Source organism: Polyodon spathula, chromosome 26, assembly GCF_017654505.1.
Source record: "Polyodon spathula isolate WHYD16114869_AA chromosome 26, ASM1765450v1, whole genome shotgun sequence".
Lineage (NCBI taxonomy): Eukaryota > Metazoa > Chordata > Actinopteri > Acipenseriformes > Polyodontidae > Polyodon > Polyodon spathula.
In genome coordinates, this window is record NC_054559.1 from 16,089,979 (window position 1) to 16,115,369 (window position 25,391).

General features: G+C 45.3%; 3 protein-coding genes across 6 annotated transcripts; 2 read left to right on the top strand and 1 right to left on the bottom strand.

Annotated features, from left to right (window-relative positions):
- Nucleotides 1-212: 212 nt before the first annotated feature.
- On the bottom strand, nt 213-13,939 carry zc3h7a (zinc finger CCCH-type containing 7A). 3 transcript variants are annotated; one of them, XM_041229977.1, is made up of 23 exons: nt 13,761-13,939; nt 11,969-12,074; nt 11,068-11,107; nt 10,323-10,520; nt 9,839-9,997; nt 9,669-9,749; nt 9,074-9,127; nt 8,747-8,786; nt 8,311-8,606; nt 7,617-7,854; nt 6,965-7,026; nt 6,294-6,480; nt 5,775-5,936; nt 5,307-5,512; nt 4,822-4,922; nt 4,328-4,509; nt 4,003-4,079; nt 3,662-3,795; nt 3,260-3,365; nt 3,050-3,158; nt 2,764-2,891; nt 1,975-2,138; nt 213-1,266 (listed from the first exon to the last, which is right to left on the bottom strand). In XM_041229977.1, the coding sequence occupies exons 2-23, from the start codon at nt 12,034-12,036 to the stop codon at nt 1,077-1,079; spliced, it is 2,982 nt and encodes a 993-aa protein (XP_041085911.1). In that variant the 5' UTR covers nt 12,037-12,074; nt 13,761-13,939; the 3' UTR covers nt 213-1,076. The 3 variants fall into 3 exon arrangements, with proteins under 3 accessions (XP_041085911.1, XP_041085910.1, XP_041085912.1); XM_041229976.1 differs by having other exon boundaries at nt 3,662-3,798; XM_041229978.1 differs by lacking the exon at nt 9,074-9,127 and having other exon boundaries at nt 3,662-3,798.
- A 1,827-nt stretch (nt 13,940-15,766) lies between these two features.
- On the top strand, nt 15,767-21,798 carry LOC121300536 (alpha-N-acetylgalactosaminidase-like). 2 transcript variants are annotated; one of them, XM_041229103.1, is made up of 8 exons: nt 15,767-15,869; nt 16,700-16,864; nt 17,005-17,179; nt 17,516-17,693; nt 18,013-18,107; nt 18,421-18,582; nt 19,119-19,316; nt 21,003-21,798. In XM_041229103.1, the coding sequence occupies exons 2-8, from the start codon at nt 16,710-16,712 to the stop codon at nt 21,264-21,266; spliced, it is 1,227 nt and encodes a 408-aa protein (XP_041085037.1). In that variant the 5' UTR covers nt 15,767-15,869; nt 16,700-16,709; the 3' UTR covers nt 21,267-21,798. The 2 variants fall into 2 exon arrangements, with proteins under 2 accessions (XP_041085037.1, XP_041085038.1); XM_041229104.1 differs by lacking the exon at nt 15,767-15,869 and adding an exon at nt 16,368-16,387.
- Nucleotides 21,799-22,944: 1,146 nt separating this feature from the next.
- Nucleotides 22,945-25,266, top strand: LOC121300498 (phospholipase A2-like). Its single transcript, XM_041229067.1, has 2 exons — nt 22,945-23,438; nt 25,060-25,266. The coding sequence occupies exons 1-2, from the start codon at nt 23,402-23,404 to the stop codon at nt 25,239-25,241; spliced, it is 219 nt and encodes a 72-aa protein (XP_041085001.1). The 5' UTR covers nt 22,945-23,401; the 3' UTR covers nt 25,242-25,266.
- The last annotated feature ends 125 nt before the right edge of the window (nt 25,267-25,391 follow it).

Below are 25,391 nucleotides of genomic sequence, written 5' to 3' on the forward strand. Positions count from 1 at the left end.
AAGAACCGGGAGCCCCACACTGTGCAGCATGCATTCAAGAACCGGGAGCCCCACACTGTGCAGCATGCATTCAAGAACCGGGAGCCCCACACTGTGCAGCATGCATTCAAGAACCGGGAGCCCCACACTGTGCAGAATGCATTCAAGAACACTAACGTACCATGTGGCACAGTAACATAATGTGTGTTCATATCACTAGTAACAAACGAGACAAAGGTAAATGAATCTTTTAATATTGGCATTGTTGGTCAATACAGTTCAATGCCAACATGCATCAGAAATGGTTATGAGAAATCATCAACGTTGGAACAGCAAGCGAATCTGAACACTTAAACAAGATTTTTTTGGGCAGTACCTACACCCCCCCCCCTTTATTCCCAAATCTGCAAAAAAGGCAAGAAGAGGAACATAAACCCGTTGAACTCCTGAACTATTAAAAACAAAACAAACTTTGGGAATAAAGAAAGGAGAGAGCTCCATGAAGTCTTCTCGTTCCACTCGCTTCTGTTTCTTCAAGCAGCTCAGACACAGTTTTAAAAAAAAAAAAAAAAAAAAAAACCCTCAGATCTTTCAGTCCCTCTAAAGAAGGGCACTTTGAGGACACCGACATCAATAAAATGGTTCCTCTGTCTATTTAGTGTATTTTCTTTTTTTTATTCAAAACAAGCGGTTAGGTCCTATTTTAAAAGCGTAAGCAGTGGCTGCATTTAGATACACTGAATAGTCTCCCTCATCACTTCCATACAACTCACCCAAGTGTACTACTGTCCTATGAAAAGGCACTGATGCATTTGATCAGTTTTAAACAGTGAAGAAACACAAAGTCACGATTAAAACAAAGCCACGCCGGGAACTGCTATGGCAACGTATGATTCTAATCTGAATACAGCAGACACCGCTTGTACAACCTCTGCTGTTGCCCTTGTAGACACACAAAGTGATGGCCCAACTGACTCAGCTCTCCTCCTTTCTCCTCTTACTTCTGCAATGGCAAATACTCCTGTTTGACTTCTTTTAGCATCCGCAACACCATCCATTTTCAACTGCATTCATTATTTGACTTGCTAAGTAAGAACTTAATTAATGTCTTTAAGCAAAAAACTATATTTTCCAAAGTCGTTATCATTTGGAGCGATCAGGTGGTCATTCCTTGCTTTGGCCAGCTTCATTAATAGGAACTCTCTCCTATCCTCCCACTCCTTCAGCTCTGCTTTGCCGTGGGCCAGCTTACAGCTGTCTTCCTCTGTGCAAGTGCCTTTAAGATACCTGCAACGCCATTACATTGTGTCAACATTTCAAAGGACATGGTTAAATTAAAACACTGACTGCATAAACATTAAAAAAAAATTATATAAGACTCCTATTGCAGAGCATTGCTTTCACCCATTTCAGGTTGTAATACCAGCTTGATTTGCCATAGTGTGTTGTATGATAGCAGGGAGGGGGTTAAAATTCCTCCCTGCTAAACATGTGAAAATGCACTGTGGGTGAATGGGCTAAGGGTTTCTGAACTGTGTTAACTGATTTTATTGTTTAGTTAATCCCCTGCACCTGGTGCTAATTGTAAATTGGAGCCAGGTGCAGGGTATTTAAGAGAGGCAGCCAGTCTGCTAGAGGCTGCTGAGGAAAGAATGTGTGCGTGAGAGCAGTCGTATCAAAGAAAGGTACTGTGTGGAATGTGAGTTTTTGTGTGACAGGTAAACGGCTTAGCCGTCCTGTGGTTTAGTGAGGAACCAGTCTATGTTTAGTCAGAGCTCCAAGAGGGAGCTAGGTGTTTGTTTTGTTTTCATTTCTGTGTTTATTAAAAAGTGCGCATCAGCGCCGTTAAAAAAAAAAATCAATTTTTGTGTCCTGGGTGTATTTTAAAGGGGCAACGAACCTTGTGAGTTGTGAAGGATCGTTTACAGTGTATAGGTGACAAGCTCAGTCTTATTAAACTCACAGTAAAATAGCTCTGCAATGGCACAAGCCTACCTCTCGCACACTCTGAAGCAGCCAGTAGGGAAGCGATACTGCCAGCAGTTCTGGTCGTCCTCGCTGTTGAACAGCTTGTCCTTGTGTTTCTCTGAAGTGATGTGCTGCTGCCACTGCTTCTCACTGTTACAGTTCTTCCCACACAGCCAGCAGTGATAGCCAGCCTAAACAAATACAGAGACATTGGATCTGTAAAGCAGTACATTGGCATGCTAGCCTCCGATTTCACTGCAGTCCTCCGGGATGGAAGCAAGGCTCCTGTTGCATAGGAGATTGATCCATTCCAGGTTTTAATACAAGCTTGATTAGACACAGTGTATAGGTGTGTCTTATTAAACTCATTGCAAAACCAGGACTGGATTAAACTGCTACGCAATGGGAGCCTTATTTCTATCCTTGCATGCTGGTCTAGGAATACTTTAGGAGTGCATTACAGTACAATTAACGCCCCGCTCACTGCTTTGAAACTGGAACGATTTCATTCAAAAAGAAATAAATAAAAAGCAATGCAAAAAAATCAACTGTCTGCAACAGTTGCTGCACTGCGATGCATCCTGGTGAATCCACAATGGCAAAATCATTGCAACTTAAACTACATTTCAATGCTGCAGCACCAGGACTAAGCCAAACCCAATGTCTTAGCACATTTAAACACAGCTCAAAATTAAGATTAGAATTCATGCTTAGTTCTTCCACCCTGCACAAATAACCAAGAAGCACGTTCATGTTCACAGCCACGCTGTATTCACAGTTTACAGTGTGCTGTGTGGCCCAGTATTGTTCCCTTACCATTTCTTCAGCATAGTCTGTGGGCATATGAATCGGATTCCCGTTCTGTCGGACTGTCTCCTCTCCGTGTTCCGGCTTCGCACTCTGACTCTTCAGCCACAGCTCATACAGCTGCTCCATGTCTTGGACTTGACAAAAAAACAAAAACACATCAAAATGATATCACTAAATAAACATGTCAGTCATCTTCAGGCAAAGTGTCCTTCATGTGAGTCCACATGTCTGACCTGGATACTCACTGTTACTGTCCTTCATGTGAGTCCACATGTCTGACCTGGATACTCACTGTTACTGTCCTTCATGTAAGTCCACATGTCTCGCTCTTCTGGGCTGTGAGCAAACGAGCAGTTTCCAATGTACTGGCACTTCTTGCCAGAAGCTATATGGATGCACAGCTGTTGGCATAAAAATAAAAAAAAATAAAAGACTTTCAGATATGTCGGAAAAGGCTACCATAGCAGGCAAAGAGCACTTACAGACTGAAGGATGAACCTACGTCAAACTGTGCAGGAATAGGTTTCTTGGTCGGGAGCGGGCGGATGGTGGTCCACTTCTTGCGTTCACTGGACATGACCAGCACAACACGCCTCTCTCTAGACCATCTAGAGAAGCAAGAAGACTGAAACTCAACAGATACATTCTACCATGCAAGTCCTAAAAATCTAAATTCTTAAGCTGAGGGAACACGAAGAACCTTTTTTCAGGAACAGTGGTTTGAAACCTGGTTCCAGGAGACCTAGTTTGAGGCAACTTTGCTGTATCAAACCCAAAGTCTCCCCACGAGTGCCATGCAATGTCCTGAAAGTGGCTTCGTGTTCCCTCAGATTTAGACTTGAACTGAGATACCCCATGGTGGAGCAGAGCGCTGGCATTAAAAAGCAGCGAGGGCATTACTCACGGGTGCCTGGCTTTAGCAGTGCAATACTTCCTGTTCTTGTCTGGTTCACTGACTTGTCCGTTTCTCCAGCACTGTCCGCAAACAATCTGTATCTTCACGTTAGGGGGGCCGAATCTCACAGGCATCACGTGGGTCTGCTTTAGAAGATTGTGTTACAAAAAAAAAAAAAAAAAAAAGTTTGACTCAGGTCACTTGTAAAGTGTTTTGTTTAATACCGCCTACCCCCAAACACACTCAGGCAATAAGTTGTCCTGTGGAATCTGAAGTAATGTCTATTTTGCCCCTTCCTTAAAATGAGGTGGAGGGTTAAACACATGAATTAAACAAAACTCAGATGTCACCTGGGCTCCCTGGAAATTCATTTCCATGCTTGACCAATACTTCTTAGACTCCAAAGTAATAGCTTCCGGTGTGATTCCTAAACATACAAAAACAAAGAGTTTCGTTCGTTCTTTTTCATTGAGACACCCTGCTGGTGTAATCTGAGGATGCTGTTCTGTGAAGCCATCAGAAACTGCAGAACTGGAGTCCGACAAGAGCACTGAAAGCACTAGAAGCATCTCCGGGGAGCTTGTGATGCGTTACAGATCCTTTTTAAAGGTCAGAGCTGCTATGTGTGTACGGTCTGCCTTCCTGGCTCCTTGGTGCACGACACTGAAATCCTACCTGTTTCCGCCTGTATCATCCACACTTTGAGCTCGATCAGGCTGTGTGCGTAGTAGCACTCATCCTCCCGCACGCAGCCGTAGCGCACCTCGTGTCGGCACAGGTCGAACTGGCCCAGCACGTGGCGGGGACGGATCTTGGAGTACTTCACCGTGGTCTCCCTTAGAATGTGCACCAGGCACCTGCCACAAAGCAGAAGCAGTGCGTCACGCCAAGGAACAAAAACACTGCAACCACCCCCGTGACGGACCAGGGATGGACATAAGACTCCTATTGCATAGCAGCGTCCAAGTTTTAATACAAGCTTGATCAGCCAGTGTGAATCAGTAACAAGCTCAGATGTGTTGTCTTACTCATTGTGAAACTAGTACTGGATCAAACTGCTATGCAGCAGGAGTCGTATTTCTATCAACTTCCTGTTAAGCTGTCAACAAGCTTCAACTCCTGCTTGTCGAACTTGGATCAAGGACGCATGCACCATGTCAAGGGCTTACTTGTTCTCTTCAAAGTCATGCTTGGTGACAGGGTGTGAACAGTAGTAAGGGCTGTCCTGGTTTCTCTTGCTGATTATTCTAGGTTTGTGATCGAAGCACACCTGCAAAGATTGAGATTGAGAAACACATTAAAACACAGTTTAAGATCACGGATTCAATGCAAAGTAAAGCCAAGAAAAAAAGTTAATTAATTTGTTTGACATTTTATTATGGATAACTGGGACTTTCTCTCCACTCTACTGCTTACTGTAGAAATATACAAAGCATGCAATGCCAGAAACACTTTTCTGGATGAATAAAAGGTGTCAGAAATGAAGTCTAGAAAAGTTTTTGAAGTCCTGGTTAGCAGCCCTTTAAGAGTTACCACTTAGTACTTGTCTGTTAAAAAAAAACAAATCCACTCTAGAACGAAACAGGCGCTTTCAGCTGAAGCAATAACTAACGCGATGTAAATAATGCGGAACGAAACGCTGGCTGGCACTCACCTCACACAGGAACATGAATATGCCGTGGTGCTCCTGCAAGACCTTGGCTACAGTTAAGTTGACTTTCCCTTTTCCTCCAAAGGGGTCAAACAGCAGCTCCCGGCTGAATGCTCGGTTACGCTCCAGGGTCCACACGTCGATCTCCTCCTGGCAGTACGCAAAGGTGCAGTTACCAGGGTACCGGCACTCGCCTCCCGAAGCAACATCTACAAAAACAAGCACAGCTTCAGCCCTGGGACCAGAATAGAACCTACACAGAATCCACAGCACAGCGTCATTCCAACAGGACCCACAGCACAGATGACTGCTTGAAACAGGAGTTATTTCCATCTCACATCCAGATTTCACCAGAATACGTTTTAATGTTTCACGTTTAGCCGAAAAAGAAAAAACAGCAATGCAAAAATAAAGGTGGATTGTATGACCTACTTAATGAAGTAATGCTTGGCAGCTAGAACAGCGTCTCACCTTTGCAGATGTAGTAAGGCCCCACGTACTGGGACTTCGTGGGCCTGGGTCTCACTCGCTTCCACGTCAAATCCTCCGAGTGTTTTATTCTTCCAAGCAGCACATCCTTCTTACACTGATGCTCCAGTTCAGCATGGAAAACGTAATTCAGCAGTTTGGAACCTGCAGCAAAGACAGCCACTTTAGGAGTGCAAACATACTGTGCCGCACAGGAAAGGAATCGCGCAAACAATGCAAACGCCTGCCTAAAAGGACTGAACTGGGAAGAACGCAGTGCGTCTGTACCCGTTTACAAACCCGCCTGCCACACCTTCAAACCTTAATCCACTTGTACTTCGTTCCTCAGCACTAAGCACACTACTCTGTTTACAGCTTCTTCTGCTGCACTTCTCTACAATCGCCCTCAAAAGATTTTGCACTTATTCTAAACTTTTTTTTTTTTTTTTTTTGCCTTAGGACGTGGATGCCACAAAGATACTCGTCTGAAAAAGGATTTCTCTCGCTTGTTCAATATCCTACCTGTTTTTACGTAGCACAGACTGCAAGCCTGCATGAATTCATGTGTGTCTGCCAAAGGGTTTGAGTTCAGCAGGGAGGAGGTGTGCAGACTCAGCAGCCCTGCTGGCACTCCGTTAGAAAAGGCACCGTTCTGTCCCATAATAACAGCCCTGTTACTATGAGAGCCTGGAAGGGAGTCTGTGCTGTTCTGCTCAAACAACAACAACAACGTAAATAATAAATCACTCTGCATGTGTTTTACAGGGATGGAAATAAGACTCCCATTGCATTAGCAGTTCTATCCATTCTTGGTTTTACTAAGTTTAATAAGACATACCTGAGCCTGATACACTGGGGCCAATCAAGCTCATAGTAAGACCTGGAATGGGAAAACTAAGGAAATTATTTCCATCCCTGTTCTACTGTAGCTACAACCCTGTCGTAAGACATTGCTCAGCTTACCACATATCTAATAATATAGAATGAAACTGCCGACATGCAACATACTGTACAGTGCAACATGTGAGAGAGACAACACTGGTTTGTCATATGAAAGTGAATCTGTAAAACAAGAAGAGGGCATCAGGCACATCATACCTCCACCAAGGTGCTGTCGGCCGGTTTCACATGGGCTGTGAATCCAGCTTTTAAAGTTCTAACATTTTACCATTACTGAAGTAATAAAAACTTACAGATACAAACAGACCACCGCTGTGTGCTTGACAGCCTGCCCCCAGAACGGAAGAGGAGAGATCTGCATGAAAATAATAAGCATTATCGTTATCATTATTATTATTATTAAAAGCAACTGAAACACACATGTTGTTAAATCATTGTTTCTCAGAACCATCAGGACAGAAGACTACATTGGATGTTAAGAAACCGACTGTGATGCTCTCCAACATTATTAGACAGTTAAATATATAGTAGAACCTACAGGACAGATGCTTGAAACAATCGTATGTAAGCTTTCCAGCTCACCCTTGAAAACCTCTTGCTAGTACAGTACTGCATAAACTTTCTCTTAAGAAGAAACAAAACGTCTTCAAATTTAGGGTGAAACACAAAACAAAATGAACATTAAATAGTTTCAGAGGAAACGTGCGATCTAAATAACTGACATTTTCAACATAGCCCTACTACACTATACAGGCCAACGTACATAGATGTGACTTTTTCTTCGATACAGCAGCTCAGAACCCCACCCCACCAAGGTAAGCTATTGCTCTGTATTGTTTCTGTCCTGCCGTTCCTCTTTAGATCAAAGACGGGGTGCAGTTAAATGTACGCAAGACAAGCCCGTGTGAAGCACTGCAATAAGAAGATAGCACTCAGAACCCTTACCTGTTTGGGTTTCGGATATAGACAGGGCGTCGAGGGAATCCAAGCGGGACCCGAAGGTGTCCAGGCTGGACAGCACAGAGTTCATTGGCAGTTGCATAGAGTACAAAGAGGGCAAAGTGACAGAAGGCAAGAACGGGTTTGAGACGGTCATGGGGGGCAGGAGCATATTGCTGGGCAGGGCCATGCTTTGGGAAACACTGGTCGGTAAAGGGATGGGGTCTTTCATCGTAGGGATTGACTGAAACAGAAGCACAACAAATACCCAAAGGTACATGATTGCAGAACACAGCGATTACTGTACAGGTCTCCAAGCAAACTGGACACTAGGATTCTTAATTAAAAACACATTGTGACAGCTACATGAATCCGCAATAACATTTCTTAGCTTCCCTCCAAGAGGAATAGTCCACACAGAGCCAAATATCCTCTCTTCCATTGCTTCAAATTATAGCAATTATCCACCAAACCCAAGGGGCTGTTTCTTCACTTGGAATGGTAAGCCAGTCCAATCAGCAGCAGTGACCCTCACCTGTGGAGAGCTCGATCAGGAGAATAACTGGTTTGTGCAGCACTACTGCACTGCTCTGAAGCCCCTTCCCGTCACCTCACAGCAGTGGTTAGAATTATATTAACTACAAGACAGAAAGGACGGCGACGCAGCTGGGTTTGACTAGCAATGAAATAAGAAGCTCACCACCGGAGGTTCGCTGTCCAACAGGTCATCCAGATCATCCCCGATGATATCGGCGTCGTAGTCCAGCTGGGACTCTGGCACGGGGAAGGGAACGCTGGCCCCGTTCGGTAACACCGAGGAGGGGTGGCCGATCTCCTCCGCAGAGTGGGACTCGATGGGAGAGACAGAGGAGACCGGGACTGGGATGGAGGTCGGGAGCGGGGCCGACTCGCGCTGCGCTGATTCAGCTTCCGAGGAGCACGGAGTCACCACAGAGACTGAGAACGCTCCGGACTCCTGAGTGCTGTCAGATAAATCTGGAAACGGAGCAAAACACATGCTTTAAACTGAAGCAAGCAAACAAACACTTTTATAAAATGACTATTGTAAAGGGAGTGTACTCCTCCTCCATATCTTAAACCATTGTTTTGTTTTTAAAAACAGCAAAATAAATTACCCATGTCAATGTCTTCAACAGAGCCCAGTCCACTTGAACACTTGAAACGAAACCAAAAAAAGGTATGAAGTTATAAAAAGGATAACAGATGCTTCCAACAGAAACTAGCACGTAAGAAATAAACAGACATCTGCAACTATTCAAGACATCTGCAAAAAAGAGAAAGAGTGCTTGCTTGGAACAAGAAATATCTGCTAGTTGGCTGCTTTGCAAAGCCGGCTGAACTTGTCTTTGCAGCTGCTAACGTTGGTGCACTTGCATGCTGTTGACACAAAGCAAATTTTTACCCAGCATAGTATCAGTAGCTGACAGAGAAGAAAGAATTACCTTATCAATTGCTGCTCCTGAATTACAGGAACCAGTTAATGGATTCAAAGCAGGCTGTAAAAAGATAACGAAATGTGACTTGACCACACTGTTGCCAGCTGTCACACACACCACTGCTCCCAGTCCCCACCTCACCAGCTCACAGTGCCCATTGGGGCTGTTTTAGAAGCATTTTAAAAGGGATGTGGAGCTGATGAAAATTCCAGAATCTTACTGAAGAAGCACACATTATGGTAAACTTGCATTTGATGGCACAATGTTCTTGTGATTCTTCTATTTCCAAATGAAGTCAAATGATGAAGGCAGAATGTACTACAAGCAGGCTTGTCTTTGGTAAAGCAGTGGTTGATTACAGAGAAGGAGAGACTCAAAATCCCAGACACCAGCTCCTCCAGGCACTGACTCTCACTGCGATGGCTATTCACTGTCATATCAGCGAAGACTTACTTTATTTCATCAGCTCTTTGTCCTTCTAACAGAGTACACTTGTAGCAAACACCAAGAGGCATGAACAGAAAAGAAGACTGATGTGGAGAGTCTGACAGGGGACTGAACATTGAGGAAGTTACATCACGCTCATGACAAACACGCTCACCTGAGCTCGAACGTACGCCTTTCGGATTTTTAAACCCAACTTCTTGGCTAGTTCTTGGGTCAGTTTTACAACGCTTTCATCCTGCAAGGCACAAACAAAGCAAACAAAACGGTACAGTTTGAGGCTTTAGAAAACAGGACACTTATTACAGAGCTGGAGAAACATCTTACATGTGGCACTGCTAAGGAGCACTTTGCTACAGCATCGTAGGCTTCTTTGTGTCTGCCCAGCTCCTTCAGGGATTTGGATTTGCGGAAGAGCGCCCTGTAGTTATTTTCATTGTGCTGTAAAGATTTTTCACAGTCTTCCAGTGCCTGGTCATGAGCCCCCTGTAACACAGAATTATTAGTATTGTTATCCAACATATAGGAAAGTAAGGCAAGAGAAACACAAAAGCTGAAGACAGGTTCACCCCCTCTATCCCACTGCAGGCCAGACTCTTAATGCAATTCTAAATTAAAGAAAAAAAGCTATAGACCATTTACAAGCGCCTAACAGAAAAGTCTCAGCTGCTTATTTCTGGTTTCCTAACATTACTAGGTGCTTTATGTGAGTTAGCTGAGTGTGTTGCACACTGGCTGAACTATCAAAGTCTGTGGAGGTAAAGAGACATCTTTAATGAAGTCTTGATTTACACAGAAACGAGACACTTGCCATGTTTAAGTGACAGGCAGCCCTGTTTGCGTACAGCTTCTCCATGTTTTCACTGGCTATGCTGATGTCCTCTGACTCGGCGTAGTCAGCGATGTTTAAGGCCTCTGTGTACAAGCCGAGGGATCTCGCCCAGTCCCCTTCCCTGTATACATCATTCCCTTCGCCGAAAAGCTTCCTCACCAGATCCTGGATAAACACCTGAAAGCATAAAGCAACAGCAGGGATGAAGCAACTCCCGCTGCATAGCAGTACGATCCTCTCCTGGTCTCACAAGGACGGTCTAAATATACCTCCAACACACACGTTCTCACGCAATGTTTGTGTTGTTATACAAACACACTATGATGTGAAGGCACTGTCCATGAGAAGGAATAGGTGTGCGATTATTACTCCAATGAGCCCAATACTAACCCGACAGTTACTTCTTTACAATGAAAAGAGGAATACCAATATGGAGAAACTTTAGGTAGGATCACATGCTAAACATAGTAAAAGCAGGTGGAACAGTGTTTTAAAAACAAATGCATCTAGCAGCTAGGCTCACAATCTTGTGCAAACTCAATGAGCAGCTCCTTTGAGAACTAATTGATTCATCTATCGGTGAATGAAGAAAGAGGATTTGCAAAGTCAGGATTGTTAAATGCTATGCCCCAATGAGGCACAGCAAGCTCTCCTGTCTGCACTATCCAAAGGCACAAGGTTGACGAGCGAAAAGCAAAACGTTTAGGAAACAAAACCGTTTCACCTTGTATTCTTGTTCTGTTCCTGGATAGGGCAAGGTAGACCTGCAATAAAAAAAAAATACAAATAGCAGACATACAAAGTGCTTTCATAACCTTAACTGAGAGGATACCCTTCAGTGCAATCAGAAAGGTGAGTACTGCATCCAAGTAGCTCCCTATGGAATTCCCACTGATCTTTTCTACCAGTTCAGGGCGGTCACACTCGGACTACCAGAGAGAGCCGTCTGGAGCTGCAGCTACACATGGAGAGTCACAGAGTGATTGTATGAATCTGTTTAATGCTGGAATCAAGAGCCAAAATAAAGAGAAAAACTTCCTGCCACCCTTACCAGTTAAACCAAATTAGCACTTCAATTACACTTAGAAGTCCAGCCCCATTAGAACCTGTAGCAGCTGCTCCACTTCACCTCGCTCTCGCAATGTCAATGACAAAGTATTCGAAACGTTTTAAACCACAGCAGCCTCTACTATAAAAACAGATGAAGTGCTTTAATATCAGGGTTTGGGCTGTTTTTAGACTGAATGACTTACAGTGTGTTTCTAAGTGTTGCTTGGCTACCTCTGATCAAGTTGAGTCTGTGATAGACCCGACTCGCAAACACACCTGAGCTTGATCCCTTTACAAAACAACGACAATGTAAATAATAAATCACGCTGTATGTGTTTTATAGAGGGATGGAACTATGACTGCCCGTTACATTATAAGTTTGACCCACTCCTGGTTTTACCAAATTCAATAAGACACACCTGAGCGTGTCCCCGTTACACACTGTGACTAATCCAGCTCATAGTAAAACCTGGAATGGGGAGGAACTCCTTGCAATAGGAGTCTTATTAACATCCCTGCTGAAGTGATGTGCTGCTGAATGAATTATCACCCAAAGCCATCTTCAGGAGACTTACTGTATGAACTGCAGTCCCTTCTGGATGTCCTGCCAGCGGCTGCTTCTGTCTTTATACACATTGGACATGTTACTCTGCAGGTCCAGATCCTGGACAGACTCAACACCTGCAACAAGAAGCAACATATCAATGGAAGGGGGGGGGGTCAAACAGATACAGCATTACAGCCTCTCCTTCATTGCAAAATCCACCACCCTTTCCAACTGAATTATTTACTGGACTCCTTAAACTTATTCATTCCACTAAACTGGAGCATCTAAAATCTGCTGGTAACAATCCTGGCTAGTCCAGCACTGGACTACCCCAGGACTCGGAAGCTGTGACTGCCCCAGACCAGGCATCCCTTCCTTCCGGCCATGCCCTTAATTGTTTCATTGAACCAATTAACAGTCCATCCCCTCAGGTCTTAAACAGGGAAAGATTTCATTACAGCTGTTAAAGCAGGTCTAGGAAAGTCCTGCAGGACCGGAGCTGTGGCTCAGATTCACCGCCGGGACCTCGTTCAGTGTGATGATGTTACACAGGGTGATTCACCTCCAGTGCTGTTGCTGGGAGGGTAGCTGACATCTTGCAAACAGACTGCCTGGTGCTCAGGGCTGGCGTGCAGCTCACACTGAGGAATTTGACTGGCCTTTCAGAAGCAGCACCAAGGGGAATACAGGCTGGCTGACTACAGCAACCCCAGCTTCCCTGAGGAATACTGCTACAAACTCTTGAAACTAAACAAGTGGAATTTACAATGTTTCTTTTAGTATTGCTCTATCAACACACACACACTGACACGCACACGGCTGTATTTCAAACAAACGATTTCAGTTAATTTTATTAATTCAGACTGGACTAGACCATTAATATTTGATTAAGACAGTGTGTCATAAATTAAAACAGAACAACATGCTGTAGTGAAGCTGCTGGTTTCGATGGCATTGAAACCAAAACATGAACGCATTGCAGATGGAATTTCCCAACAAGTCCAGTACTGTTCACATTACCAGCTAAAAGGATTCGGCGCTATTGACTTTTATAAAACGAGAAGCGCGTATTAAAACGAACTCTCGATGTTACTGTACACTGGACCAAGGTACAGCTTATTCTGTGCCAGTTATGTACAAGTTAATTAAATGCTTGGTAATGTGAAACACCAATAAACCTACCGACAAAACGGACAGGCGTGTGGTAACAAATGCAATCACAGTTCTATAAACGCGCAATATTCACAAAAGCGCAGCTAGGCCGAGCAACCCATGCATGTGTCACAGTAAAATAACTTCAGCTCGGGGATCTGCGGCCCTCACTCTACCACACACACACAGGCAGCATAAACAGAATTATAAAAAATAATAATTAAAAATAGTACAGTTCATCATGAAAAAGATACGCATTGTGTATTTGTTATACTAATGCATGCACTTCCAGATTTAACGTTTAACAAACAGGCAGTGATATTTGTAATAGACGAAAACTAAACGCCAAAACAAATTCAAATAAAAATTAGACATTAGGAGTTAATGTACCGCCGGTATGTAATTACAAGGGGGGGGGGGGGCTTTTTACTGTATATGGAAAGCAAACACAACAACGGGCTATCTCCTGATACTGCTAGTTTTCGATGATAGCAAAAACATAATTTCAAAAGCACTGGTTTCAGTTACACGTGCAGAATGGACGTCTCTTTTTACAGATTCAATCTCATCTTAATAAATAAAGTTCGCCCTGCCTGAATCCCCTCGTTGTTGTGGCACAGAGACTGCGTGTAGCGTACTGACGTTGCACACTAACGGCACCGACTTACCTTTCTCTGTTTGTTTTGGCAAAACCAAACAGCTTATTTTAAAGAAACTTTGCTTGTTGAACGTCCCTGCTTTTCCTCGTGATAATTTTATCTACAGTACTGCATTCGCAATATCCTTCCCGGCCAGCCTGCTACATAAAACACGACCTCGAAACTGTCGCTCCACTTCCTGAGCAATGAATAAACAGAGCTCTGCCCCCTAGCCACTGACACCTGGCAAAGCAAGGGAAACAAATCCGTTCTACGTGTTCACTTATCGATTGATAACTTATTGGTTTAGTTATTTGCTTACTTCCCCTGATGCCAACTTTTCGTATCCATTAAAATATCAATTTACATTGTGTAATCAGTATTTATTTATTTACTGTTGTATATGGTGATGCACTGTATATAATAATTTAAAGGGAGATGCAGCTGTACAGTACAGAAAGAGTTATGACACGGATATAAGCATGTGGCTCAGTCTTAATTCACCTTTTGTTTAGAGACCCGGCCAGCTGGCATTCTGTCTAGAAGCTTTAAGAAGAGTGCCGCTAAGAGTAATTGCTGTACATACCGGACACATGGACACCTGTAGAGTGTGGTGCCACCTGCTGGACATTTAACAGATTGACGGCATACTGCGTTAACAATTACAAAGCCTTATCCACTGGTGTCATATTTATTATATAATAAGCGAACAGTCTAGAAAAGTGTAAATCAGCCAATCAAAACAGCGTTTAAGAATCAGAACGTGGGTATTATAATGTTACATGGCCCCACTGACCTTGTCGCCATTTAATTCATGTATTTATTTGTACAGTATTTTCATGTTTAATTGCTTCTTATGCAGGTTACGGAACCCGTACTACAGTAACAGTAAAACAGAAGAATGAATGCGTTGTAACGCCTTCAATGAATGAATTCACCCTCCAGCTCTGAAACACGTAAAAATGTAATCAATGCCGCGGTACTTCATATTTTCATAATTTTCGTAAGTTCAATATGTCATTAACAAGTGGCGGCGCGGTATCGTGACTGTGAAATAAGCCCTAGAAATCGGAAGTACAGTATATTCTGCATCCTGATTCGAAACTGGTCTTTGTTTCGATTTGTCCGAAACCCCACAGGTGTAGTTCATACAGCCACTGCCATCGACGTGACTAAGTAAACTCGGTGCATAAGCACGGGTGCAATTCATCTTTGTCCAGATCCTTCTGCCCCGGCGGGTATATTCTGCGGTCGCTGGGCTCATCGAGGTCCAGTTGCGTATCGCAACATCCTCTTCGGTTTGAAAGCGAACCCCGTTCGACCTTATCACGCGAACCCTTTAATGCACAGATAGATGCGCGTCCCGCAGATAAACTTTCTTATTTGTGCAATGAGGCGCACGAATCCGGGTTCAAAATGCACTGACAGGTTTGATCTGCTCGTCCAAATGGCGAGTTCCCTCCTCGTGATACTTGAGTCGCTCTCAAATGGGTTTTAAGAAGAAAACGTTTGAAGAGCCGCTCAATTCTGTGTGTACATGAAGGGGTTAAGTATAGGCATCCTTCGTTTAACAGAACGCGTCGTCGCCTCTGAGCATCACTGTTAAGATTGCAGCTGAAAACGCCGCAGCTCCCAGTAAGAGCTGGGAATTGTTACACACATTAACTGGCGTCTGTCTGGCTCTACCGAGCTAGCACTGTACTGCAATAGAACACAAGCCCATTGATTTCATAGTGCAGGCAGCAATTACATGACAGCTGTTGTTTCCGCGTATGGCATTGACTGACCAGTTTGTTTACGTTCTCTTAAGCTGGAATGAAGCGAGTATATGTCGACTCAGCCCTGGAGCTGTAACTATGAGAAGGTAGCTATCACAAGGTATCCGATTTAGGGTGTCCGAGTGCTTCAATGTGTTCAGACGCGTTGATTAGTAAATAGGAACGCAGAATGAATGTATATTGCATTACACGTTATAACAATGCTGACCTGAACATGGGAATTGTAATTCAAGTCATACCGGAATAAAGATTCCGTTTAGAATATACGGAAGTGAAATCAGCGTTGTGTCAGCTGATTTAGTTTATAAAAAGAAGAGGCAGCTGTAGGAACTCGGACGTCTTTTTGCGCATTTGGAAGAAGGTATTTACTCTTACCGTGCTTTCCTTAAGATAGGTCTAATCGCATTGTACAGGCTGCTTTAAATATGATCGTGCTGTAGTTATAGACCTTGCAACGACTTCTTGAAAAATCAACTCGTAGTTCTAGTGATCCATGTGAAATATACTGTAAAAGTAAATAATAATAATAATTATAATAATAAATTGTTTTATTTCGGGATTTTTGATTTTCAAGTTTACAGTACATTTATGACAGAGCTATAATCCAAGGTAAAACTGTTTATTGCGATGTGCAAAGTGTACAGTACATTCTCTTAAAAATGTTACTGTTCAGCAGTCTTTGAAGAGTGGCATCGTTTCCACTGTACAGCACGGTTTTAGAATGGCCATAGCTTCTGCTCCGTACATTCTGTTAATCTTCAACGAAGGTACGAATCCGCTGCCGCTCACAAACACATAACCAACACATTGAAGGTAACCAACACCCTAAACCAGACCGCGCCGCACAGGGGCTGGAGTCGCGACAGTGTCGTGTTGCAGGTACAGCCTCGTAACAACACGAGTTGTTTATCTGTTTCAAACTATAGCTACTGCTCCTCACACCCACTCAATTCTTTTCACATAGCTGTACTATCCATAGTTTACCACGTTTGCTATGCTTCAAAAAACTACATATATATACCTCTCTGTGCTTTGCCGTGCTTGCACTGTGCTTTAATAGACTATGCTGCAATGCTTTGACTGGGTACACTTTTATAAGGGCCGTTCATATGTATCCTTACTGAATTTGTATTTTTGTGTATTGAAAGTGTAAAATACTCTTGTGGGGTCTCCTCCTCTGTTCTCCCCCAGGCAGAGCACAATGCAGCCCGTGCCACTGGTCACCCTGCTCAGTGTGCTGGGCCTGGCCTGCTCTCTGGACAATGGGCTGATGAGAACCCCACCCATGGGCTGGCTGGCCTGGGAGCGCTACCGGTGCAACACGGACTGCACCAACGATCCAGACAACTGCATCAGGTATGCTGCAGCAGCCTGAACACACCCCACAGTATAGAGACTGTGAGCACGGGGGGCCACTGGTAGGTACTGTCTGTCCCCTGTTGAGACTCAGCACTGATGTCTGGCCCCTGTTCCCTGTCCCTCTGTCTCCTATACAGCGAGCACTTGTTCAAGGCGATGGCAGACAGGCTGGCAGAGGACGGCTGGAGAGCGCTGGGGTACGAGTACGTGAACATCGACGACTGCTGGGCCTCCAAGAAACGAGATGCCCGGGGCAGGCTGCAGCCGGACCCCAAGAGATTCCCCAGTGGGATCAAGGCACTCGCTGACTATGTGAGAAAACAACAGGGAGGGAGGGAGGCAGTGAGAGAGAGAGGCAGGCAGAGAGAGACAGAGAGGGAGGCAGAGAGAGATAGAGGCAGGCAGGCAGAGAGAGACAAGCAGACAAGCATGCAGAGAGGCAGGTAGGTACTTCAGTTTGCAAGATTTCTGGTCATTAACATGCTGTATACCAGTCACACCTGTTCATAACAGACTGCTTTATAGACAGATGGTCATTATTCCCAGGTCATACTTGCAAAATAAAATGAAAATGAAGATATATATATACACACACACACACACACACACATACAGTACATATGTGCCTGTAACTCTCTCTCTGGCCAGGTCCATGCGAAGGGGCTGAAGCTGGGGATCTACGGGGACGTGGGTCTGTACACGTGTGGGGGGTACCCCGGCACCACTCCGGACATGGTGCAGATCGACGCAGAGACGTTTGCAGAGTGGGGAGTGGACATGCTCAAGATGGACGGCTGCTATTCCAACGACTCCATGAAAGCAGAAGGTGTGAGGCAGAGCCGCACTTCAGTAGGAAATTAAAATAGCTCTTTCATCAAACACAGCATCACACTCACTGCACTGCCAGACTGCAGCTCCACACACACACACACACACACACACACACACACTGTGCTTGTATCGCATTCAAACACAGCATCACACTCCTGCACTGCCAGACTGCAGCTCCACACACACACACATAGAGATGCTGTCTTGGTATGGTATGATTGAGGCAGTGTGGCTCTGGCTGGATGGGGTAGCCCCCTTCTCCGGTGCAGTGTATGTCCTCTGACCCTGTCTGCTGTTTCTTTGTCTTGTGTTAGGATATCCGAAGATGAGCGCGGCTCTGAACGCTACAGGGAGGCCCATCGCTTACTCCTGCAGCTGGCCAGCTTACCAGGGAGGCCTCCCCCCACGGGTGAGTGCACCCCTGGGATCAGTTTGAATTGTCGGAGCAGTAGCGGATCTCCACGCCTTCGCCCAAGCGTTCGGAAGTCTCTTTCCACTTTGTCTTTATTCTACTTGTTTTCATGAGGGGCAGGGTGTCAGTAAGTCACCTGGGCTGACTGAAGGTCTGATGCTGTTTAAATAATTCCAATTGTCTCTGCTTGCGTTATGTTTTTTTAAAATTTGGTTTGTTTTATACAAGTTCTAAATTGTGCACCTAACACCCGGACAGATTATCAGGTGATTAATGTGGGCGTCCTTTACCCCTCCCCCACCCGACGCAGGTGAACTACACCCAGCTGGGCGAGATCTGCAATCTGTGGAGAAACTACGGGGACATCCAGGACTCGTGGGACGACGTTCTCAATGTGATCGACTGGTTCGGGGAGAACCAGGAGGTGCTCCAGCCCGCAGCGGGGCCAGGCCACTGGAACGACCCCGATATGGTAAACGCCTCTCAGGGATGCCAATAAGACTCCTATTGCATAGCACTTTCACCCAGTCCAGGGTTTACAACTAACTCCATTAGCCACAGTGTGTCAGCTCAGGTGTGTCTTATTAAAGTCACATGTAAAATCAGGAATGGATCAAACTGCTACACAACGGGAATCTTATTTCCATCCCTGCCTTTATTAGTAATTGTGTGTGCGTGCGTGCGTGCGTGCGTGTTCTCGTGTGTATGTGTGTGTGAGTATGTGTGTGCGTGTGTGTGTGCGTGTGTGTGTGTGTGTGTGTGTGTGTGTGTGTGTGTGTGTGTGTGTGTGTGTTCTCGTGTGTGTGTGCGTGTGTGTGTGTGTGCGTGTTTGTGTGTTCTCGTGTGTGTGTGTGTGTGTGTCAGTGTGTGTGTGTGTGTGTTCTCATGTGTGTGTGTGTGTGTGTGTGCGTGTGCATTTCAGTTCTCAGCATGCCGAATCAACATATCAAGGCAACCAAACTGTTGTGTTTCTTTAATCCTATGACAGAGTTTTTCTTTTTGCTTTAGCTGATAATCGGTGACTTTGGGCTGAGCTACGAGCAATCCAAGGCTCAGATGGCTTTGTGGGCCGTCCTGGCAGCCCCCCTCTTCATGTCCAATGACCTGAGGAGCATCTCGGACAAGGCCAAAGACATCCTGCAGAACCAGATGGCCATTTCCATTAACCAGGACCGGCTGGGACTACAAGGAGTGCGCATGCTCAAGGTGAGCGCACAGGGGCAGAGGGGTCACCGCACAGGGGCAGAGTGGTCACCGCACAGGGGCAGAGGGGTCACTGCACAGAAACTTGCTATAGCAATTCTTTTGCAGAACCTTACTAGTTCATCACGACCATGAAAAACAGAACAAAAAAACAAGGTCACCCATCTTCAGAATGGTAAACAGTCCGTTACAGTAGATAACTTTAAACTAGGTCTGCAGGACTCCTCAATCTCTCTGTGCATGTTCATTTAAAATGGTAACACTGCAGCGAAGCACCCAGACTTTCATTTGCATTAAAACAGGGAACTGAAAAGCATGCTGGCTGGTCTGAAGCCAATAGAGCGGCGTCCCTCAGTGAATAGTGCGCTGGGCACGGCTCAGGACTGTGTGCTGCTGCTCTGAGCTCAGTGAATAGTGTGCTGGGACGGCTCAGGACTGTGTGCTGCTCCGAGCTCAGTGAATAGTGTGCTGGGACGGCTCAGGACTGTGTGCTGCTGCTCTGAGCTCAGTGAATAGTGTGCTGGGCATGGCTCAGGACTGTGTGCTGCTCCGAGCTCAGTGAATAGTGCGCTGGGCACGGCTCAGGACTGTGTGCTGCTCCGAGCTCAGTGAATAGTGTGCTGGGCATGGCTCAGGACTGTGTGCTGCTGCTCCGAGCTCAGTGAATAGTGTGCTGGGCATGGCTCAGGACTGTGTGCTGCTCCGAGCTCAGTGAATAGTGTGCTGGGCACGGCTCAGGACTGTGTGCTGCTCCGAGCTCAGTGAATAGTGTGCTGGGACGGCTCAGGACTGTGTGCTGCTGCTCTGAGCTCAGTGAATAGTGTGCTGGGCATGGCTTAGGACTGTGTGCTGCTCCGAGCTCAGTGAATAGTGTGCTGGGACGGCTCAGGACTGTGTGCTGCTCCGAGCTCAGTGAATAGTGTGCTGGGCATGGCTCAGGACTGTGTGCTGCTCCGAGCTCAGTGAATAGTGTGCTGGGCACGGCTCAGGACTGTGTGCTGCTCCGAGCTCAGTGAATAGTGTGCTGGGCATGGCTCAGGACTGTGTGCTGCTCCGAGCTCAGTGAATAGTGTGCTGGGACGGCTCAGGACTGTGTGCTGCTCCGAGCTCAGTGAATAGTGTGCTGGGCATGGCTCAGGACTGTGTGCTGCTCCGAGCTCAGTGAATAGTGTGCTGGGACGGCTCAGGACTGTGTGCTGCTGCTCCGAGCTCAGTGAATAGTGTGCTGGGCATGGCTCAGGACTGTGTGCTGCTCCGAGCTCAGTGAATAGTGTGCTGGGCATGGCTCAGGACTGTGTGCTGCTGCTCCGAGCTCAGTGAATAGTGTGCTGGGACGGCTCAGGACTGTGTGCTGCTGCTCTGAGCTCAGTGAATAGTGTGCTGGGCATGGCTCAGGACTGTGTGCTGCTGCTCTGAGCTCAGTGAATAGTGTGCTGGGCATGGCTCAGGACTGTGTGCTGCTGCTCCGAGCTCAGTGAATAGTGCGCTGGACAGCACAGCATGTAGGCACACAGGTTTATTAAACTGTTGGTGTATTCACTTTTTTCCAGTGAGCAATTTCACAATTTTTGAATAACTTTCAGAAAAACCAAATATTGAAAAAAAATTAAACTTTTTTTTTTTTCTTGACCAAATAGTATTTCGTGTAGAATGAGGAATTCTATTCAGAATATTTTGTTTGTGTTTCAGGACAGTCACTTCGAGGTGTGGAAGAGGACCCTGTCTAAGGGAGAGTACGCCGTGGCTTTCCTGCTCACTGCTAATGACGGCACGCCCCGGCCGTACCTGGCTAACCTGGCCAAGCTCTACATCGTGGACTGCCGGCTCGGGTACAAGGTGTACGACGTCTTCGACTCCAACTTCCTGGGCATCTTCACCCTGATCGACGTCATCTACCTGAAGATCAATCCCTCGGGGGTGGTGCTGCTGCACATCTCTCCCCTCTGTGTGTAGAGAGATGCGTCCCGACAACAGCGCAGTCTTTCACCGATTTAAAAAATATTGATAAAGCTACTGTAAATTTACATAAGCAGCCACTAATTTTGCAAGACACATACAGTGCAATGTATAAATGCCAAGCTGAGGGGGGTTTAAAGCACTATTGTATAGATGTTGGCAGCTGCCAGAAACACTGCGATGGCCACAGTGCCCAGTTGTCAATTCTTTTCTTTTTTGCAAATCAAGCGAAGGGTACTTTCAAACTCACAATCTCTTTGAAGCGTGCACCATGATACAGTGTAATGATTACATGACTGAAACAGTGATGGATGCTTGAAGCCAGATTGAGGGACTGCATTCCTGCTTGGTGGGATTGCACTAAACGTTTCCTAGAGATAGTAGTTGCTGTTTTTTTTTATGTGTGATGAAGCAAATTAAAACTGTGTTTTATGACAGTATTGGCACCAAACTTTCCAAAGTGTGATCTCTGTACGTGATTTGCATTGCTCTGTGACTGATGTGTCAAGTAAAAAACAATCCAGTGTCATTTGCTTTGCATGTGTTCTGTTAGAAACGCGTGCAGCGATCGCCCCCTGATTATGGGTGAGCTCGGCCATGTACATCGCTGCCACCACCTGTGCTTCCCAGCGAGGTCTGGATAGAAGCCGTGTGCTCCGGACAGCGTCAGACAAGGATATAGCAAAAGAGTAATCTCTATAAGGGACTGCATTAAAAACTCGTTCATACACAGTATCGGGGGAAACACACACACAAGGGCATTAAAACGTACATTGATGCCCAATAATACTTTAGCAGCACTTGTATACATTACTGTAATTATTAATTACTGATCACACACAGCACTCCCGTAACCAGGGACACCAGACCTCGAGTAATTACTGATCACACACAGCACTCCCGTAACCAGGGACACCAGACCTCGAGTAATTACTGGATCACACACATTTAAAGCCCTAAACTCTTCCCCTATATCTTCCCTTCGCTATATCTAGCACATTCAACCACCATATGTACCAGTTTCTATAACCCCACACTGCATACATAACCCATTCTCATGCGCTCCAATTCTATAGAAATGTTAATTTAAAGTTGAATGTCCTATAAACAGCCTTATTAAAGTTACTTCTTCCTGTCTATTTCATCCATAGCATCCTTCCCTCATACTGACTTTGTGATTTTTCTTTTCCTATCCCGCATATTCTGCCATTCATTCACTATAACTGTTTCTGTTACTCTATGAAACTCCCTTAACCCATACTGCACATCCATACCCACACACGCTTTCTTCACTGCCATTTCTGCTAACTCATCCGCTCTCTCATTCCCCCTATTCCTATATGCGCTGGAACACACAAAAAACACATACAATCCTGAACACACACACACATTCTTACACTAGATGCATTACTTCCTGTTTAGTGTACGTTCTAACCCCTTTCCCTTCATTCTTAATTGTCTGAAGCCCTGATAACGAATCTGAAAATATGACTGCCTACTTTCATTCTCCCTCGTCTAGTCCCTCCTTTATTCTCTTTAACAAGCCTATCAATTGCCTTAATTGATAGCAATAAGAGATTCGTTACAAGCGTGCACTCTCCGTGTTCCAGGGCTTGGTAATGTGTGCTCGATTTAATGAATGAAGTGCACGATTCTTGCTTAGATCGACAATGAACAAATCAGACATCATCATCATTTAAAAAAAAATATTTGGGTACATCGTTATCTGACTTGGAGAAACTAAATCAAACGTGTAATTTCACTCTTCAGAAAGTGAGATGAAGCGAGCAGTTTACATGCGCGTTTTCTATAACAAATATTACCACGCAGTGAATATGCATTGATATTATTTCAACGTACCGGTACTGTATTGTGTGTGTTCGTGTTTAAGACGCCGCACTAATTGCTGTGGTGTAAATGCTCCTCCGGTGCGCTCTTATTAACCAGAAGCGCAGTGATGCAGATCCGAGCCGAGTTTATGTCACTCACAAGGAAGTGATACCAGTGCGCGGTGCACAGCTGGCTTCAACTTTGCAAAGCTTCTTCACAGAGGACGTCTTTCAACCGCTAGTGCGAACACTATCCAAAACGTTAGCGCCGTTCCGCTGGAAACGGCCCCTGCCTTCTCAGTCATGCCCACGCTGCCTCTACTGCTGTTGCTGCTGTCTGGTGAGTGTCTGAAATTATACACGGAATAATACTGGCGAGTGAGTGCTCTCTTTACCACCGGTGCGATGCAGCTGGCTTAATTCTACACACACAGGATACTGTTGCGACTTCGTGAACGAGTGCCAACAAGCGCATGCTCACAAAAAATAAAGTACGGGTTTCTTTTTAATCGTGACTTTTTAAAAGTTGGGTTTGTGCACATGCTCCAGAAAACCAAGTCTTGTCTTTGGTAAGGCAGTGAGTGTAGTTTTAAAAAGAAACTGAAACACTGAGACAAACAATAATGATGGTAGTAATAATAATAAATAATAATGACGATGTTGCTGATATATGGAATCGGGATGAATCCAGGCTCCCATTACCCTGCTAGAGTGCCGCCGCTGAAGCAGTGTGTGGGAGCAGCCTGGTATCTCTGTGGGGACGGTAGAAAACTCTGGCTCAGTTTACATTGTCTACCAGACAAGACTTCACTGGGGTCTCTTGAAAACAAATTAAACCACCCCTCCCCCCTCCCAGGAACACACGAAACTGGATTTCCAGTAAAGCATCCTTCACCAGATTCAGAAGCACGTGTGGAGACTTGGGGCTCCCTAGAATACTGTGCTTATGGGAGCGCTGTGTTCCGTTTGAAATGTTTGTTGCCCTACAGTGCCATGTCTAGATTGTCCTGTATTGCTGATATGTCTAAATTCCTTTTTGCTTTCTGACAATTCCTCTCGCAGTGTTTTAACTACAATGACAGTCTGAATTACTTGTATTTTTTGATAAACTTGGTTCTTCTCAGTTTCACATGGTTATTAGGACAGCAGAGTTTAAAGACGCTGGTTTCTTTTGATCAGAGCACCGCAGGTTAAGGTCTAGGTGGAGAATACCAGGAGAGACTTGCTGGCAGTAACAGTCTGGAGAGAGTTGTGCCACTCTGAGTTTAAATTACAGATGATAGCTGTTCAGTGAGAAGCTTGTACGTGTTTCAATCAATCTTTATTTTATATAGTGCCTTTCATAGTGGAACACCATCACAAAGCACTTTACAAGATGCAGTAAATATGTTTAGCAACTATAGAGCACTAATGTGTCACTTGAGCACTGACCTGGGGTTGCCAGTATGCTTGCTTGCGGTGTGTCACTTTTACCCACTAATGTGTGACTGACTACCTTTTGGGAAGCCTGTGTACACCAACACTGGAGCAGCCAGTAAACTCTGATTGTGAGAAGCTCTTTGTGTAATGTTTAACATTCATGGCAACTTTACAGGGTGAATAGAACATGTCTTTAAACTAAAGCAGTGGCCTTCACAAAGTGTTTGTGCTTCTCTAAACATATGGATAACAGGTAAATAAAATGAGACAAGAGCCCAACAGATTGCTACTTGCAGTTCTCTTTATTGCCTGCTGTATGGAGGAAAGCATGCAATTTCATCAATGTTTGTGTATCTGCGAGTGCCTGGTGTTTATGCTCAATGACTTGTCTGGACAGTATTGTTTTGGGTGCTGATTGTAGTTTACAGACCCTGGCATGGTCACTGCCAGGTGATTAGATATGGGATGGGTGATGGCTCACTGTTCTAACCTCTTAATAAAAGCTCTGTGTGGTTTTGTTTTGTTGTGCTCTTCTTGTCCAGTGTACAGGGCTGCCTTCACAGAGCCTCTCCAGAGGACTCGCAGCATTCGGAAGAGGGGTCTCTTGGAGTTGGCTGGCGTGATCAAGTGCAGCACTGGGCGGTCTGCGCTTGCCTACGTCATGTACGGCTGCTACTGTGGGCTGGGGGGGCAGGGCTGGCCCAGGGACAAGGCGGACTGGTAGGTGTGATATGAACCCTGGCGTGCAGACATGCTGAGTCCTTCAGCTGCTGCTGTGCTGTGGCCCAGGTTTGACTGAAGCTGCTCAATGCAGATCAGCACACACGCCAATCGCACTCATCACTGTCACGTCTGACTAAAGCATCAGGCAGTG